Source organism: Heptranchias perlo, chromosome 37 (assembly GCF_035084215.1).
Source record: "Heptranchias perlo isolate sHepPer1 chromosome 37, sHepPer1.hap1, whole genome shotgun sequence".
Classification (NCBI taxonomy): domain Eukaryota; kingdom Metazoa; phylum Chordata; class Chondrichthyes; order Hexanchiformes; family Hexanchidae; genus Heptranchias; species Heptranchias perlo.
In genome coordinates this window covers 1,838,652-1,853,798 of record NC_090361.1, presented here as the reverse complement: position 1 = coordinate 1,853,798, position 15,147 = coordinate 1,838,652, and the positions used below count along the sequence as shown (strand labels likewise).

The 15,147-nt window shown below is 43.5% G+C and overlaps 1 protein-coding gene across 4 annotated transcripts; it reads right to left on the bottom strand.

Annotated features, from left to right (window-relative positions):
• Positions 1–319: 319 nt before the first annotated feature.
• LOC137304363 (intercellular adhesion molecule 2-like) lies at positions 320–10,441 on the bottom strand. Of its 4 annotated transcripts, none has more exons than XM_067972926.1 (6): positions 10,170–10,436; positions 8,375–8,650; positions 7,430–7,744; positions 5,598–5,774; positions 4,857–5,138; positions 320–2,806 (listed from the first exon to the last, which is right to left on the bottom strand). In XM_067972926.1, exons 1-6 carry the CDS (start codon positions 10,270–10,272, stop codon positions 2,670–2,672), a joined length of 1,290 nt encoding a protein of 429 aa, XP_067829027.1. In that variant the 5' UTR covers positions 10,273–10,436; the 3' UTR covers positions 320–2,669. The 4 variants fall into 4 exon arrangements, with proteins under 4 accessions (XP_067829027.1, XP_067829026.1, XP_067829029.1 ...); XM_067972925.1 differs by having other exon boundaries at positions 5,529–5,774; positions 10,170–10,432; XM_067972928.1 differs by lacking the exon at positions 7,430–7,744 and having other exon boundaries at positions 5,529–5,774; positions 10,170–10,441.
• Between the last annotated feature and the right edge of the window lie 4,706 nt (positions 10,442–15,147).

The following is a 15,147-nucleotide window of genomic DNA, read 5'->3' as shown; positions in this document are numbered from 1 at the left end:
TTCTTTATGAAATGGGTTTACTATGCAAAATTAAGATGCTAAGTCACATCTAGTACATATGGAATGTATTCTCGGAATTTTCAATATTCAGTCTATATACATGACAGAGAATCAGACCAATCTTTATCTGTTTTCCTGACACATTTAAACAGAATTTCCACCATGCACATCTAAGGTTTATAAGATGCCCACTTTAGCTCACCTCCGAACTGTCTTACCCAGTCAAAAGTATCTTAATAATTACGCGTTGGGCCAATCACCACATAGTTACAGTTACTTCTTGCCAGGGTTATCAAAGATAAAGTCAGACAGAGAGATGTATTAGCTAATACTACTTTATTCACAACATCTAAGTTGACACAAGCATTGAGAATTGCAATAGGCACTCAGGCAGTAGTTATTAATGTCAGTATAAATCGTTAGGTGCAGAAATGTAATTTGAGTATATTGCAGTACCTCAGCTACAGCTAGGATCTCTTGATAATTTTGGTATACTGCAGTGTTTTATGTCTGAGGTTATCATACAGCTTTGCAAAGTTAGATTAGTTAGTTAATGTTCAGTGGGGGTAATTTTCACCTTCACCGCCTGAATGGTAATCTGGTGGAGTAGATCGCCCACCTATTATAGAACCTGGCCAATTTTCATTTCCGTTGATTGCAGACAATCCATTTCACCAGGTTACTGCCAAGGAGGCAAAGTTGAAAATTACCTTTAATGTGACAAACAGCCTTGAATATACAGGCTATCCTCGCTGTGCAACACATAAACATATGACCTTTCCCTTCTGGTAGATGCCCTATGTATCACTGGCTATTTGACCGTCTGGAAATGCCTGCAGGCAGTTGCCATCCAAGGCTGATGTCTCCTTTCTTCAGCCATCATCTTCCCATGCTGGATTAGCTAACCTTGCACATATGAGCAGCTCTTTGATCTTAGTAACAGATCAAAAACGACAAACTCTGTCTTATGGATCCTTTCCAAGATGTCAATCAATTGGACAGGCATGTGACAGAAAATGTGATGGTGAAATTTCAAGTAATTTGATGAAGGCCACACCTTTTAGTCACGGCATATATTCTAGGCTTCCAACACCTAAATTGCAACCAGAGAGCCTTATTTTGCCGCTAATATGTTCTTAAAAGACTCTCTGTTAGCTGTATTTTACAGTTGTTTACATAAACACTATGACCCATTAATTAGCCTGTTAGGTTTGTCATATCGACAGGTATACTAACCTATGGCCCCACATTTAATTAGAAACATTTTATGTGTGTGTGTGTATGTGTGTGAGTGTGTGTGTCTTTGTCTCAGCTTTTCTGTGGGTCCTTCCTAATTCTCTCAGAATTTCAGTATTAACCCTTTGGTTCAAAGGGATTAGAGAATAGAGTCATCAGTCTTGTGTCCCTGAACTGGAACTGAACTGGGGAAATTCCAAGAGTACTTCCTCTGTACTTTCCTCTCATTTTAACATTTTACACATTAATCAGCCTTTTTGATAGCTTTTCTGATTTTCCTATATTATTCATAGAATCTTACAGCTCATTGAAAGAGCTATCCAATTAGTCCCATTCCTCTGCTCTTTCCCCATAGCACTGCAAATTTTTTCCCTTCAAGTATTTATGCAATTCCTTTTTGAAAGCCATGACTGAATCTACTTCCACCGCCCTTTCAGGCAGCGCATTCCAGATCATAACTACTCGCTGTGTAAAAAGATTTTCCTCATGTTGCCTTTGGTTCTTTTGCCAAACACCTTAAATCTGTGTTCTCTGGTTCTCTTTATTTACTTTATATAAACCCTTCTGTGTTTACTATGGATAAATGTAGTATAAATGTTATAGTCTTATAGTAATATAAATGTAGTACATTTCACAACCTCAGGATGTCCCAAAGTGTTTTACAGTGAATGAAGTGCTTTTTGAAGTGTAGTCGTTGTTGTATTGTAGGAATCGCGGCAGACAATTTGTGCACATCGAAGTCCCACATCATCAATGTGATATTGACTGGACAATGTGTTTTTAGGTGTTTTGGTTGAGGGATAAATATTGGCCAGAATACCGGGGAGAACTCCCCTGCAAGTGGGTATGGCTAACACAAAGCATGTGTATGCCATGCAGGTTTGCAAATTTAAGATTGTTGAGTAGGAGGAGGACCTAGGTGTTATAGTACATGAATCTTTTAAGGTTCACAACCAATGCCGAGAGGTTACAGTGAAAACAAATAGAGTATTAAGATGTATTGCCAGGACAATCCAATGCAAAACAAAAAACAGTATACTTGGTTAGGCTACATCTAGAATACTGTGTCCAGATTTGGTCCCCTTATATGGTGGATGAAATTGAGGGCCTGGAAACAGTTGAGAGGAGGGCCATTATATTGATATTTAGTTTAAAAGCCCTTATTTACCACAATAGGCTTTGACAGCTGTGGCTTTTTACTCTACAAATTGCATCTGCCCACCTGTCTGTGTCTTCCTGAAGTCTTTTACAGATTTGGTACAGTTTTGTGTGATAGCAGAATAAAGGAAATTACAGATTATAGGTACATTAGAAACCAGTGTTGCACTGCATTGCCCTTCTACAAAATCCCTACTTATCCTTTACATGGTGCCAGCTCTGAGAGGATATCATGCAATTTGGTCTTCGTTACATATTCACAAATTATTCCATTTTTACTCTTGTTGTTTTTTGGATTCCTTTCTCTTGTTTCTAAAATAAATGATCATGGTAATTAACACTGCTGCAGCTATGATTGCTACAGAGGTAAAGCCGAGGACCTTTGCTGCGAGTCGTCTGGCTGAAGTTTGACCTGGATCAAAGGAAAACAAGGAAATGGTTTAATTGCACCATTGCATCTACTGGGAAATTCTGAATAAGCCTGTAAATTGTGGATGACTTGAAGCCTCCACTCCCTCTCGTGTTTCCACCTTACATAGTGGGAAGGAACCAGAACTGTTGCAGAGGAGGCAATTGAATGCCGGGTGAGAGGTACGCTGTATACCAACTGTCTTCATAGGACATAGTCAAGGCATACATGGCCCTTGCTCCCTGAACACAGTCAGTCCTGCAGCCCCATTTACACTATCTCAGAGGTAGAGACCAATGCTATTGGGCTGCGAAGGTCATGACTTTCCATCAAAGTAAATGACCCTCCCTTCCCCCTTGAATTGACTTTTTCTGCCAACTCTCTTTCACTCGCTGTAGAGAACTGCCTCACTCCATTGAGCTTGACTTATGGAGAATTTCAGACATGTAGCCAGGGAATTCCCATTTTGCTGGAATCCCTGGCCAATCTTCAGCGGGGTGGTAGCTCAACAGGAGTGGGACAGGAGAGCCAGCAGCCAGAGCAAGGAGAGCACAACTGATAGCTCAATGCTTTCAAAACATAAAGTTTAACTCACCAAAATGAAGTCACTCAACACTTGCCTGCCCCCCGCCTACAAAATCCCTCACTGTTCAAGAATTCTGCCAAATTCCTTCATAAAACAGAAGTCTCCACTTCCTTTGCCATCATCCAACTCCCAAAAGTTGAAAGTAGACTCAGAAATTAACTCACAACTCTATATGATTAAAGGAGGAGGCGGAGGCAGTCGGCGTAACCTCTACCACCCTGAGAACTGCCACACAGTGCAGGAAAAGGTCCAATGACCTCATAAGGGTGACCAAGGGCACGTGCCAACACACACCCTCTACCACTGACAGCCTTCGCTCACCTCCTAACCTCTCGTACTCTTTCTCTCAGCACCCGTGTTAGGGAACTCACTAATGCAAAGGGCAACCTCTGTAAACACTCAACCACCATCTACACTCACAGGCCACTCCCTTGACTCACTGCCTGCCACAAAGGCTACCGTTAGTCTTCACCTGCTGCAAATCTGCCAAGAGGAGGAGCATACAGGCCCAATAGTTCAATCCCTTTTTTGAATAAATCACAATGCTCCACATTTGCCCTGCCACTCTACCTATCTGCCAACCAGCCTTCACTGCACATGTCTTTCCACAGCTAAATAAACAACACTGTCTGCACCTGCTGAAACTCCAGTACCAGCACATTCGATTATCTCTGTGATGTGTCTCTGCTTCTCGTTCATGGTGTCACAGCGCTTCCTCCCCATACAGTCTGTGTGTGTTGTGCTGCTCTATCTAATCTGGGTGTTTCTTCTTGGTGCCACCCTTATGGCTGGAGCCTATGAGGGGCTTGGCACTATGTCTCTGTGAGGGGCTCCTGAACTGAGATGCCTCTCGACCTCTGGTAGCATGGCCCCACGTGATCCCGCTGCAGACTGCAGCCCCTCCACAACTGCAGAGATGGCCTGGCCCTGCTCACTTTCTGGCACATGTGAAGTCATCGGAGGGGATTGCAAAATGTGTGGGTGTGTTGTCATTGGGAGAGATAACATCAGCCGTTGTCAGTGCCGGACTGCTCCTGGTATCCATGCCCTCTGTTGTGTGGGTGAAGAGATGCCCTTGTACCAATACCAATGCTGAATCCCCTATCAATGGCTGATCAGCTAACCTGTTTGTGACAAAAATAGTTATTCTTGTCTAGTGTTGGTCTGGTAGTTGTTTCTTTAAATCCAATAAGCAGTTTAAAAATGATTGCAGTTCAGATTCTTGTACTAAGCTGATATTGATATAATAATACAAGTTTTATCAGCTATAGGCTAGAGAGAGAGGGCTATTTCAAACTTAAATAATGTTGTACGACTGGTTCAATTTGTATATGACTGACTGTTCCTTCTTAAATTTGGCTGAGGGGATATTCAAAATCCAGGAAATCCCATGAACTCATAAAAGGAGTAATGCTATTCAAAAGGAGTGCTGTGCTAAATGAGTTGTGACCAAGATTACAAACTGACCTTTGACCCTGATGTCCACCTCGTTCTCATCAGTTCCGTATTTATTGGTAGCTCTACATTTATAAATTCCATGATGTTCTGACGTTGCACGAGAAATACGGAGGACTCCAGGAGGGCCAGTCTCATCGTTGCTGCCCTTACTGGGGGCTTCCCACTGAAATGTAGCCGGGGGGTTTCCATTGGTGTCGCAGGTCATAGTAACCTCATCTCCTTTACTGACGTGTATTGGAGACCCTGACACGGTTTTGTTATTTACTGATATGCTTGTGTTTTGTGGTTTATCTGGAAAAGAGAAAAAAAAACAATGAAAGTAGGCAGGCACACCCACGGGACCACTGAAACACAGAACCACAGCAGAGCTTTGATTAGCTGGATGCCCAAACTTAGCCACATATTGCGCTCTCATCCATCTTCCAACAGTCAGTTCAGAACAGCTGTCTTCCCAACAGTTGGATTGAAGCTCAGAGAGTGTTACTCCCCGGAATTTGCTCCCAGTCGCCTGTCATTTTATGTAGCCTGGATGAAATGCAGTGTCTTTGTGTAAATATAAACTGAACACAACAGTCACTCACTGGATCTGATTTCTTAAGGCTATCACACAGGCACACTGTTCACACCCCTCAGAATAAAGGAATTTGTTCAAAAAGTAAACTTCCTGTAATGGTTACTCACACATAATGACTGCATTCAGAGAGGAGATTTTGGATCCATACTCATTGGTGACCCTACACACGTACTGACCACCATCCCTCAGTTGGACTGATGGGATGTGGAGTTTCTCTCCGAAGTATATTTGTTCATCTTTGATCCAGGACACTTGGGGAGCTGGGTTCCCTGCTGCATTACATGATAAGGTCTGTGATTTCCCTTCGATCCAGTCGTCAGCTGTTTTACGGACCTGTGCTTCTGTTGGAGGATCTATAAAGTTTATTAGAATAAAAAATTGAAACATGAATTTGAACAACACAAAACTCAAGTATTCTTCAAATCTTTCTTTCTGGTGCTCTCCAGATGTCAGTGCTCAGAATAAAACATGCTTCTATTTTAAAACACAGTGTCACCATCAAGCACTCCCAGGTCAAATATAGCACAGGACAGATGCAGAGTAAATCTCCCTGCACTCTGCAACAAATATAAAGCAAATTTCTGAATGCTGCTTTTCATCTCCTTTACTGACGTGTACTGGAGACCCTGACGCGGTTTTGTTATTTATTGATATGGTTGTGTCCTGTGGTTTACCTGGAAAAGAAATGTTAAATAATATTAAAGTAAGAAGGTGTTTGGAGCACCAGCACAGCAGTGGTGGGACACAAGTTCAACCTCATTGTCAGCGAGTTCCCAATCCCAGCCGTGTAAACGTGGGACACACTCCAGAAACCAAGGCCCAGAAATTCAGTGGCGCCGCTCCCATTTTCTGGGTCAAAATGGGTGCCTAAGCATCCAATATGGCGCACTCATTATGAAGTGTAAGTGCGCTGCCCACCATATTGGGTCCGTAGGCGTCCAGGGTGCACGCTAGAATTATTTAAAAGGATGAATGAATTATTCAAATTAGTGTCCTATGACTGTTGTAGCACCCTTTCGTGATATTTGGGGAATATGCTCCAGTGCTGGATTTGACAAGTGATAAACTCGCCCAGCAACTCATGAAGCCAACAGGCAGGAAGGACCCTTGATTGGAATGAGGCAGAAAGCCCGTTTACGCCGCACTTTGGCTAAGTCATGGCAGCGGAGTGGGAGCAGGTACAGGGAAATTACTGCCCATTGTTGTTGTTGAACTCTGTCTCTATTGACCACTACGAGGCGTGCAAGAGCATCCAGTATGACTCCCCCACAGATTTCCATTCCCTCTGCCTGGCACCTTTTCAGCTCATTTGAGACCAAATCCTCAGCACATGGGACAAGATGGAGTCCATGTTGTTATTTCCAAGAGCTTATGTTAATACTAAACAATGCTCTGGGATCCAATTTATCTGTTCACTTGAAAGTCTTAAACCATTCAATGTAAATATCCCCAGTGCCCATAGTTCAGGTACCCAATCCCTTTTATTACCTGAGTTGTCCTTCTGTGTGCTCCCTCCAGGACAGGATGTCCCCCTGTGGTCCAGTGTTCAGTACTGTACACAATACTCAAGGTGGAGTGAGCCAGCGCTTTGTACAAGCTGCCCTGCACTTGCTGGGACTGGTGCTCTGTCCCTCCAGCTCCCCATCCTGAGATCACATTGGCCTTTCCAGCCCCGCAAATTGTGCTGATGGTTTATCAGAGTTTGCCACTAACCCCCTCTCCCCCAACCACTCACCCCGATTCCTCCAGTGTATTGTTTCCAATAGACTGTTCCCATTTAACTTGTACACCCACTGTTTCTTTCCCTCGCTCATGTTCACGCCTTTGAATTTTTCTACATTAAATGATATCTTCCACTTTGTGGCTCAATCCCCCAGCCTATCCAGATCCCACACCAGATCAAAATGGCAGACTACCTCTATCTTGTTCTTATTTTTTACAAATCTGAGTATTTAGCCCATTCTCTAAAAGAGGAAAACCAACCCATTATTGCTCAAGTGGAACTTACAGTAAGTTTGCAGAGTCACAGAGGAGTTTGTTATTGGTTTTGTAGTGTTGGAGCCCAAGTCCACTTCTGCCAAGCAGGTGTACTCCTGTCCATCATCTGACCCACTTGCAGTTAAATTGAAAACATTCCACAATCTTTTATCTTCATCCGGGGAACCTTTTTCTCCTGTGGAAACTCTCTGAACAATCTCACTCCCTCTCAGCCATGTGAGTATGAGTTTATTCTTTGGATAGACCCTCGGACCAATACACTCCAGACTATAGGTTTTGTTAACCTTCAGCACTTCAGGGGGTGAAGTAATCTTTAACTCTCGATCTGTTAAATCACAGTTAACACAATTCACTGAAATAAATGTGTCTGAATATTCGTACATGCCCCCCCACCTGCAATTCAATACATGATTCACATCCAGAAACAATTCAGTGACATAACTTCCCTTATTATACAAGTACACAGCACTGTTGTTCCCCATGGAGGAAAAAGCATGAACATCCACCCAAATTGAGGCAGAGCTGGGGACAGAGTGACTGATATCCTGTGAAAGCAACAACATCCTGAGGTGACTTCTCCCCATGAGATGAAGGCAGCTTCTTCAAACACTGTTCAGACACTAGGGTTTTACTACCTTTATTAAAAGATGCTAAGGCCGGCTCGATGCTGCACCATGGAGTGGTAGGATATGAATTTCCTCCTGTAAAGTCTTAGACCTGCTTTACTTGCCTCCCCTTCATTTGATGACTGTCTATTAACCCAACTAAGATCAGGATCAAACTGTGTCTGAGTGTAAACCCACTTCCTACCACTCTGGAGCACAGTTCAGAATCTCACCAGCACCAGGCTACCCTAAATCAGACATGTTCTGGACATCCTTGAAGAGTTTACCCTGTCCCCACCTTCATTTTATGCCAGGTAATCAAATATCTTAGAACAAGAGTTTTCACTTACTGTATACGGTGACCACCTTTTTCTCCTCCTTCAGCTTATTATTATCTGATAAACAGATTATACTGCATGGCACTACCAAATCCCAATTCTGGATACTCGGGAATCTGTCTGTGATCCAGTCACGACTGTTCGTTCTGTTAGGATGTATCCCTGGTTTATATTCCACAGTCATTGATGGGTCTGCACATGTTGTACTGCAGTTCACCTCCAAAGAGTCTCCAAATTCCACAGCTGGGGGGTTTGTGTTGATCCAAACCTCAAATCCAGCCACGTTTGCTGCCAGGGAAACAAATCACAGTAAATACAGGGATATGGAATCCATTCAATGTAGGGCCTGTTGAGAGTAACTCCCCAAGGTAACTGCATTTTCAGTCCACGGTAATAAATGGCTCTTTGAATGAATACTCCAGGTAAGAGGCATAAAATTACCTGCTGTGGTTTTCACCACTGTCAGCAGATGCTTAGTAAAAATATGAGTTGCTTTAGTTCTTAGTTTCCCTTTAATTGTTGCTGTAGTCTGTATCATACAATTATACCAACTAATTGAAAGAGTAATAGTGAGGGACAAGAGAGATAGAGAGAGAGAAAAACAGGAGCGTGTTAGAGCGAGGTGAACAAGAGAGACAGGAAGGGACAGAGAGAGGAACAGGGGAGGGTTAAAGGAAGACAGAGACAAATAGGAGAAAATGGAGAAAGAGAGAGAAAAAAGAGGAGAGAGATGGAAGCAGGAGCGGGACAGAAAAAAACGATTGAGGGACAGAGAAAAACAGAACAAAAAAGGAAGTAACATGAAAGATAGGGAGACGAGACGAGAATAAAAAGAGAGAGGAATAAGAGAGGCAGTGAGAGAAAAGGGAGAGGGATAAGAGAGAAAGAGAAATGGGAGAGGGATTAGATTGAGCAATGTGAGCCTGAAGTGGGACTAGATAGAGAGAGAAACAGGATAGAGTAGAGAAATCTCAGAGAAACAGGAGATGGACGAGAGGGAGAGAAACAGGATAGGGATTATTCCACTGTGACTTCACTTCTGCAAGAACCAGCCTCCAGGGCTCTCTGAGCAAGGGTGGCTATTCGGTGCTAAATGGGCTAAACTGTAAGCCATTTTTCCTTTTGATAATGCCCAGTTAGGACTGCTCAAGCTTACTTCACTTGTGAATTTGCAGCCAGCGGTGAGAGGACATGTTCATTGCATCGGACTGGGCTGGAACTGAACCCAGGGACCAGAGCAGATAGAACTGAATTCAAACTGTTTGCATCTTTTGTTCCCTTGTGTCACTGACAGTATTCTCAAACTTTGTCAGATTACATTCTCAATATTTGAATCTTTCTGTACTTCTTTTCTCAAATTTCTCCCAAGTAGCTGATTTCCTAGACCCACAGCACTGCCAGTCCATAGAATTCTGCACACACAGGAGCTGAGACAGAATCATGGAGCTTACAGTGGCAGATGGAGTGAACCTTTCCCCAGTGTGTACTGTACATGTACAGGAGTTGATACTGAGACACACAAGCTGTACAGTGCAGGCGGGAATGAATCGTCCCCTTTTACTGCTGTGTACTGTACATGTACAGGGGCTGACACTGAGACACACACAAGTCTTAGAGTATCAGACAGGTGTGAATCGTTCCCTTTTACCCACTGTGTACTGTACATGTACAGGAGCTGACACTGAGACAATCACTGCTGTACAGCAGGGAGAAATGTATTTAAACTCTTGCAATCCCTGGGATTTAACTTTTTAAGAGTGTGGTCAATAATCCTTCGTTAAACAGTTCCTCCAACACTGGTACTTACTTTGGATCCAGAAAGCCAGCACGGTAGAGATAATGCAGCTGTACACTGCTCCCTTATCCATTGTAGCAGGAATTAAAAAACGTGGATGGTTCAGTTTGTGCATAAACTATCCCAGACAGTACAAGGCTACCTCAAACACGTCAAGTTCAACCACGGGACTGTAACTGAAGACCTTAACACTCCCAACATTTTGTGGGAGGGTTTGTCAGATGTGTGCTGAATAGTTGATTAGAACCGTTCTACTTATCTGCAAGTATCACCCTCTGGTCCCTCAGTGTCTACTAGATTACACCACCCACAAACGGCAAGGAAGGATGAATGTGAAGTTCTAAAGTTTAGAGTGAGGAGGGTGATCTCATGCAGGCATCAAATCCCTTTAGACATTACCCTGGTCATATTGTGCAAGAGCAATGGCTACAAATTCCTGTCTATATTTACATTGGCAATAAATTTGGAAGGAAGAAACACGCGGTTCATGACATTAAAAAAAAGTTAACAAGGTCTCAAAACTTCATCAAACACTGCGTTGTGGAAATGGAAAACCTGGATTACAGCTCAGAAAGGTTGGACGGAGACTTTCAAGGTGCTATATCTCTGAAGAGGAGACTCAGAGTGCTGTTCAGGTGACCCATGATCTCCGAGCACTGCTCAGGTGACCTGTGACCTCCGAGGGTTGATCAGGTGGAGACCCATGACCTCCAAGAGCTGCTCAGGTGGCCCATGACCTCTGAGAGCTTCTCAGGTGGAGACCCGTGACTTCCGAGGGTTGCTCAGGTGGAGACCCATGACCTCCGAGCACTGCTCAGGTGACCTGTGACCTCCAAGGGTTGCTCAGGTGGAAACCCGTGACCTCCGCGAGCTGTTCAGGTGGAGACCCGTGACCTCCAAGAGCTGCTCAGGTGGAGACCCGTGACCTCCAAGAGCTGCTCAGGTGGAGACCCGTGACCTCCAAGAGCTGCTCAGGTGGAGACCCGTGACCTCCGCGAGCTGTTCAGGTGACCAGGTGTTTTGTCACACCCGCACGTTGCTGGTGGCTGTTGGATAGTCAATAGAAGTGGTCTGATTTTCCATCCCTGAAATGGCTGCTCTTGGACTTACAGAAAGTCAGGTTCCAAGTGTTGTTGGGGTTATAGAGTTCACTGCCGTTGTATTATATTTATATTATACTGAAGCTGGTGGGAGCAATCAATCAGTATAAATGCACATGGAAAATATCCTTTTTCGTTTCTCGCCAATTTTTCTTCCTCCCCTCCTGAAGGCGCTGATTGAGTCTGTCTGGGTACCCTTCCATGGGCTCTCTTTGGCCTCCTTATCCATTATCCATATATTAAGCCAGATGGTGGTACATGTGTGCAACAGTCCACTCCAATCAGATATGTATCTTGTGAAGTGGTGCCTCTCATTAAGGATCAGCACTGGTTTTAGTTGGAGACTCTCTTCGATCTGCTCCATACCAAAAAACATGAACTTGGCAGCCAAATTCAAAACTCCTCTGTCGGCCCTGTATCCTGGTATTCTGATCTTTCAATAAATGTCCTGATTTAATCAGATCTCTGTTACTCCTGAAACATTGCACTTTTCCTTCAAAATATATGTTACTTAATGTATCTCTCTCTGTTTTACTATTTCTTACATTTTTTGTTGCTCTTTGTTCCTTTCCCCACACTTACTTGTAAACACTTTACCTGTGGACCAGGCATTGTGCCTTCGTATTCCCTCCAATGAACATCATTAACATGTGCTCCTCCATCAGAAGTTGTTGGACACTGATCAGCAGTAGGAATCCTGCTGAGTTCTCCCCCTCTAACTCCAAGGTACTGAAGCCCGTTTTTAGCAGCCATACTGGAATTCTGGCTCGGATTAGCAAACTCAGCACAGACTGGGCAATGAGTCTGGTCCACTGTATGGTTTAATTGCTGGTTTTTGTCTGACAAGATTGGTTTGTCTTTCCATTTGCTTTACTTGAATTGTTGGATTAATGGAAGTAATAATGTTTCTAATTGAACCTTATTGTGAAATTCCTATTTCAAAAATAGACTTTTTGAAGTAGTTTTGTTTGGACTGGCAAACACACTCTGAATAAATCCTGCCTGTGTGCATGTGTGTGCATGCGTATGTATGTGTGTGTTCGTGCATGTGTATACACGCGTGCATGAATATCGGCCAAAGACAGGATCAGGCTTGGCAGTCAAATAGTAAAATAAAGAAATTACTGAGACTTTAATACAGCATGTTATTGTGGTGAATAAATACGCCTGGAACTTTACCATCTCATGTACTGCAGGTCAGTTCATTTCCATGGTAATTACATTTCCTATTTGTATATATAGAGTATACACCCAAATTTATTTCAATACTCATTTAACAAACATGTTCCTTTTACTGGCAACTCGGGTCATTCGATCTAGCAGTGCCACCACCAGGAATACTGTGGCACTGCAGGCAATTATTTTTGTTTCTTTCCCAACCCATAAACTTTATGCAAAATCTGTAAGTACAAAGGAAATATTCTGTCACTGTAAACCGTGGGGCTCACACTGTATATGAGATTTGGTGACAAAGCCCTAAGTGTTTACCCACAACTGAAAGGGTTATTGCCGTCAATGCCGGACATTTCCTCAGCGTGAGTCGCAAGCCGTAAACCTGACAGTTTGACATGTGACAAAGACACAAACATGGTTAATAATAGCAAGCCACCTCCATCACTTGGGCTCCAGGGGATGGTGTGCTGCTATTTATGCTGCACGATTTAACTTCTTATACTTAGCTCTTTGTGATGCATGGAGCTATAATTCTCTCTCTCATTGTGACTGCAGCTCATTTACAACAATTGAGTTCATTCACCTACTGTCATTTGGAACGGATATTCTAGATATTCAGCAGTGCATTCAGGAAACACTGTTTCACTTTTGGCCCATTGGTTTGGTAAACACAGAAACCACAAGTTCCATTCTTTCTTCTCACTGTGTTAGGTATTGTAGCACATGTGGATAACCTTTATGACCAGCACTCACCCAGTTCATGCAGCTTTGCATGGATTAGGGCCGTCACATAATGAGCATCATTCAGGGTTACGCTCCTGATATTCTCTAGTCCCTGTATTTTCTTTTTCTCTTCCCTTTTTTCTGTATTTCTTTCTTCCCAGAGCACCTGGCTGTTGGACGTGTGTAAGTTTTCTCAGTTGTGATCCTCTTTTGCATGAATGTACATTGGTGACGCATAATCAATACTCTATTTGTCTTTGGTTCAATTTAGGAATTTTAAAGACAATCTGAAAAGAGAACATACTGGGGCAAAAACTCAAACAAGCAGTGGCAGATGTACCAAATGCTTCAAATCAAATGATGGTTTGATGCTTACGCCTATCACAGCGTAACCCTGTATGACGCTCATTATGTGGCGGGCCAAATCCTACATGCATTCCACTGAAGTAGCTCAGTCTTTCAACTGCTCGCTACCATGTCAGTAGACCATGGGAGGGGAGACCAGGCTGCCCAGGAGCACCCTCCAGAGATACAGACTGCGGATCCATGCCAGCAGCAAGCTTCCATCGGTCGAGGGTCATTGACCCTTCTGAACAGAATGAGGAGCCAACCACCCTCTGTGATCCTGGCCCTCTGGTGGCATTTGGACTAAGCACTAGAATATGAGATAGAAAAGCAAGTGCAGGCACCAAGTGAGACAAAAGAGTAGGGTGACTGGTTGTTTGCCCTTGGCCAATATTGTATTAAAATAGAATGAGTACTAATCTTGTGCTTTGTTATTCATGGAGGCTACAGTCATACAGGAAAGGGAGTGTGCATTTGGTGCTGAGTTATTCACCCAGGTGTTGATTATTGGCTGTCTGATTCTCCTTCCATGCAACCTGTGTTGCTTTCCCTTCTCCATAATAATAATGACACAGAAAGGTATGTCCAGGAGCAAAGTCATACCTGCTCTTGAATTGAACTGACAGTGGGTGGAAGGGGGCAGAGGTCCAAAAAATCTTCAGCTCAGTGAGACAGTTTTTTCCTATGTATTGGGATAAGACTGTTCCTGAAAACTGGACAAAAGGAGCTATGCTGTGGCTGAGGATAAAACCTCAAATATAATGGGGCTGCATGTTGCAAATCTCCCAAAAGAGGCAGTGTTTGCAGCTTGTTTTTCCATTGTTGGACATTAGAGTATTTATTTGCATGTAGAGATGAATAAGATCATTACATTATTAATATTAGCCTGCACCAATGTTAGTCCTCTAACCCATAACACCTTATGATAGATTATCTCTCCTCGTCCTTCTTGTCCTCTGTAACCTTCAACATGGTCGATCACACCGTCCTCCTCTAACTCCTCTTCTCCATTCTCCAGCTCAGCGGGACTGTTCTCACTTGGTTCCATCCTTACTTGGTTCCAATCATAGCCAGAGCATCTCCAACAATGGTTTCTCTTCCCACCCCTACAACGTTACCTCGAGTCCCAAAATGATATATCCTTGGCCCCTCCTCTTCTTCATCTACTTGCTGCCTTTTGGCAACATCATACAGACATGGGGTCAGGTTCCATATATACGCTGATGACACCCAGCTCTACCTCTTCATCTCTCAGCACCTCCACTGCCCGTGTTATCAGACTGCTTGTCCGACTTCCAGTCCTAGATAAGCCCCATTTTGCTAGGTAAACATTAGGAAGACCAGAAGTCATCGTCTTCAGGCCCCATCACAAATCCTTGCCACCAATTCCATCCTCCACCATGGCCAATGTCTCAGGTTGAACCAGACTGTTCGCAATCTCAGCGTCCTATTTTAACTTAAGCTGAGCTTCCAACCCCATATCCTCTCCATCATAAACACCGCCTATTTCCACCTCCCTAAGATCGCCTGTCTTCGCCCTGCCTCAGCCCATCTGCTGCTGAAACCCTCATCTATGCTTTTGTCACCTCCAGACTTGACTATTCGAATACTCTCTTGGCCAGCCTCCCATCCTCCACCCTCTGTAAGCT

Bases quoted from the DNA above. Each gene is read 5' to 3' on its own strand.
- LOC137304363 (XM_067972925.1), bottom strand. From the start codon at position 10,272: ATGCACAAACTGAACCATCCACGTTTTTTAATTCCTGCTACAATGGAT. The intron at 7,745-8,374 runs GTAAGTGAAAAC...GTGATTTAACAG, and splicing joins AAAGGTGGTCACCGTATACA to ATCGAGAGTTAAAGATTACT. The intron at 5,139-5,528 runs GTGAGTAACCAT...TCTCTTTTCCAG, and splicing joins TCTGAATGCAGTCATTATGT to ATAAACCACAAAACACAAGC.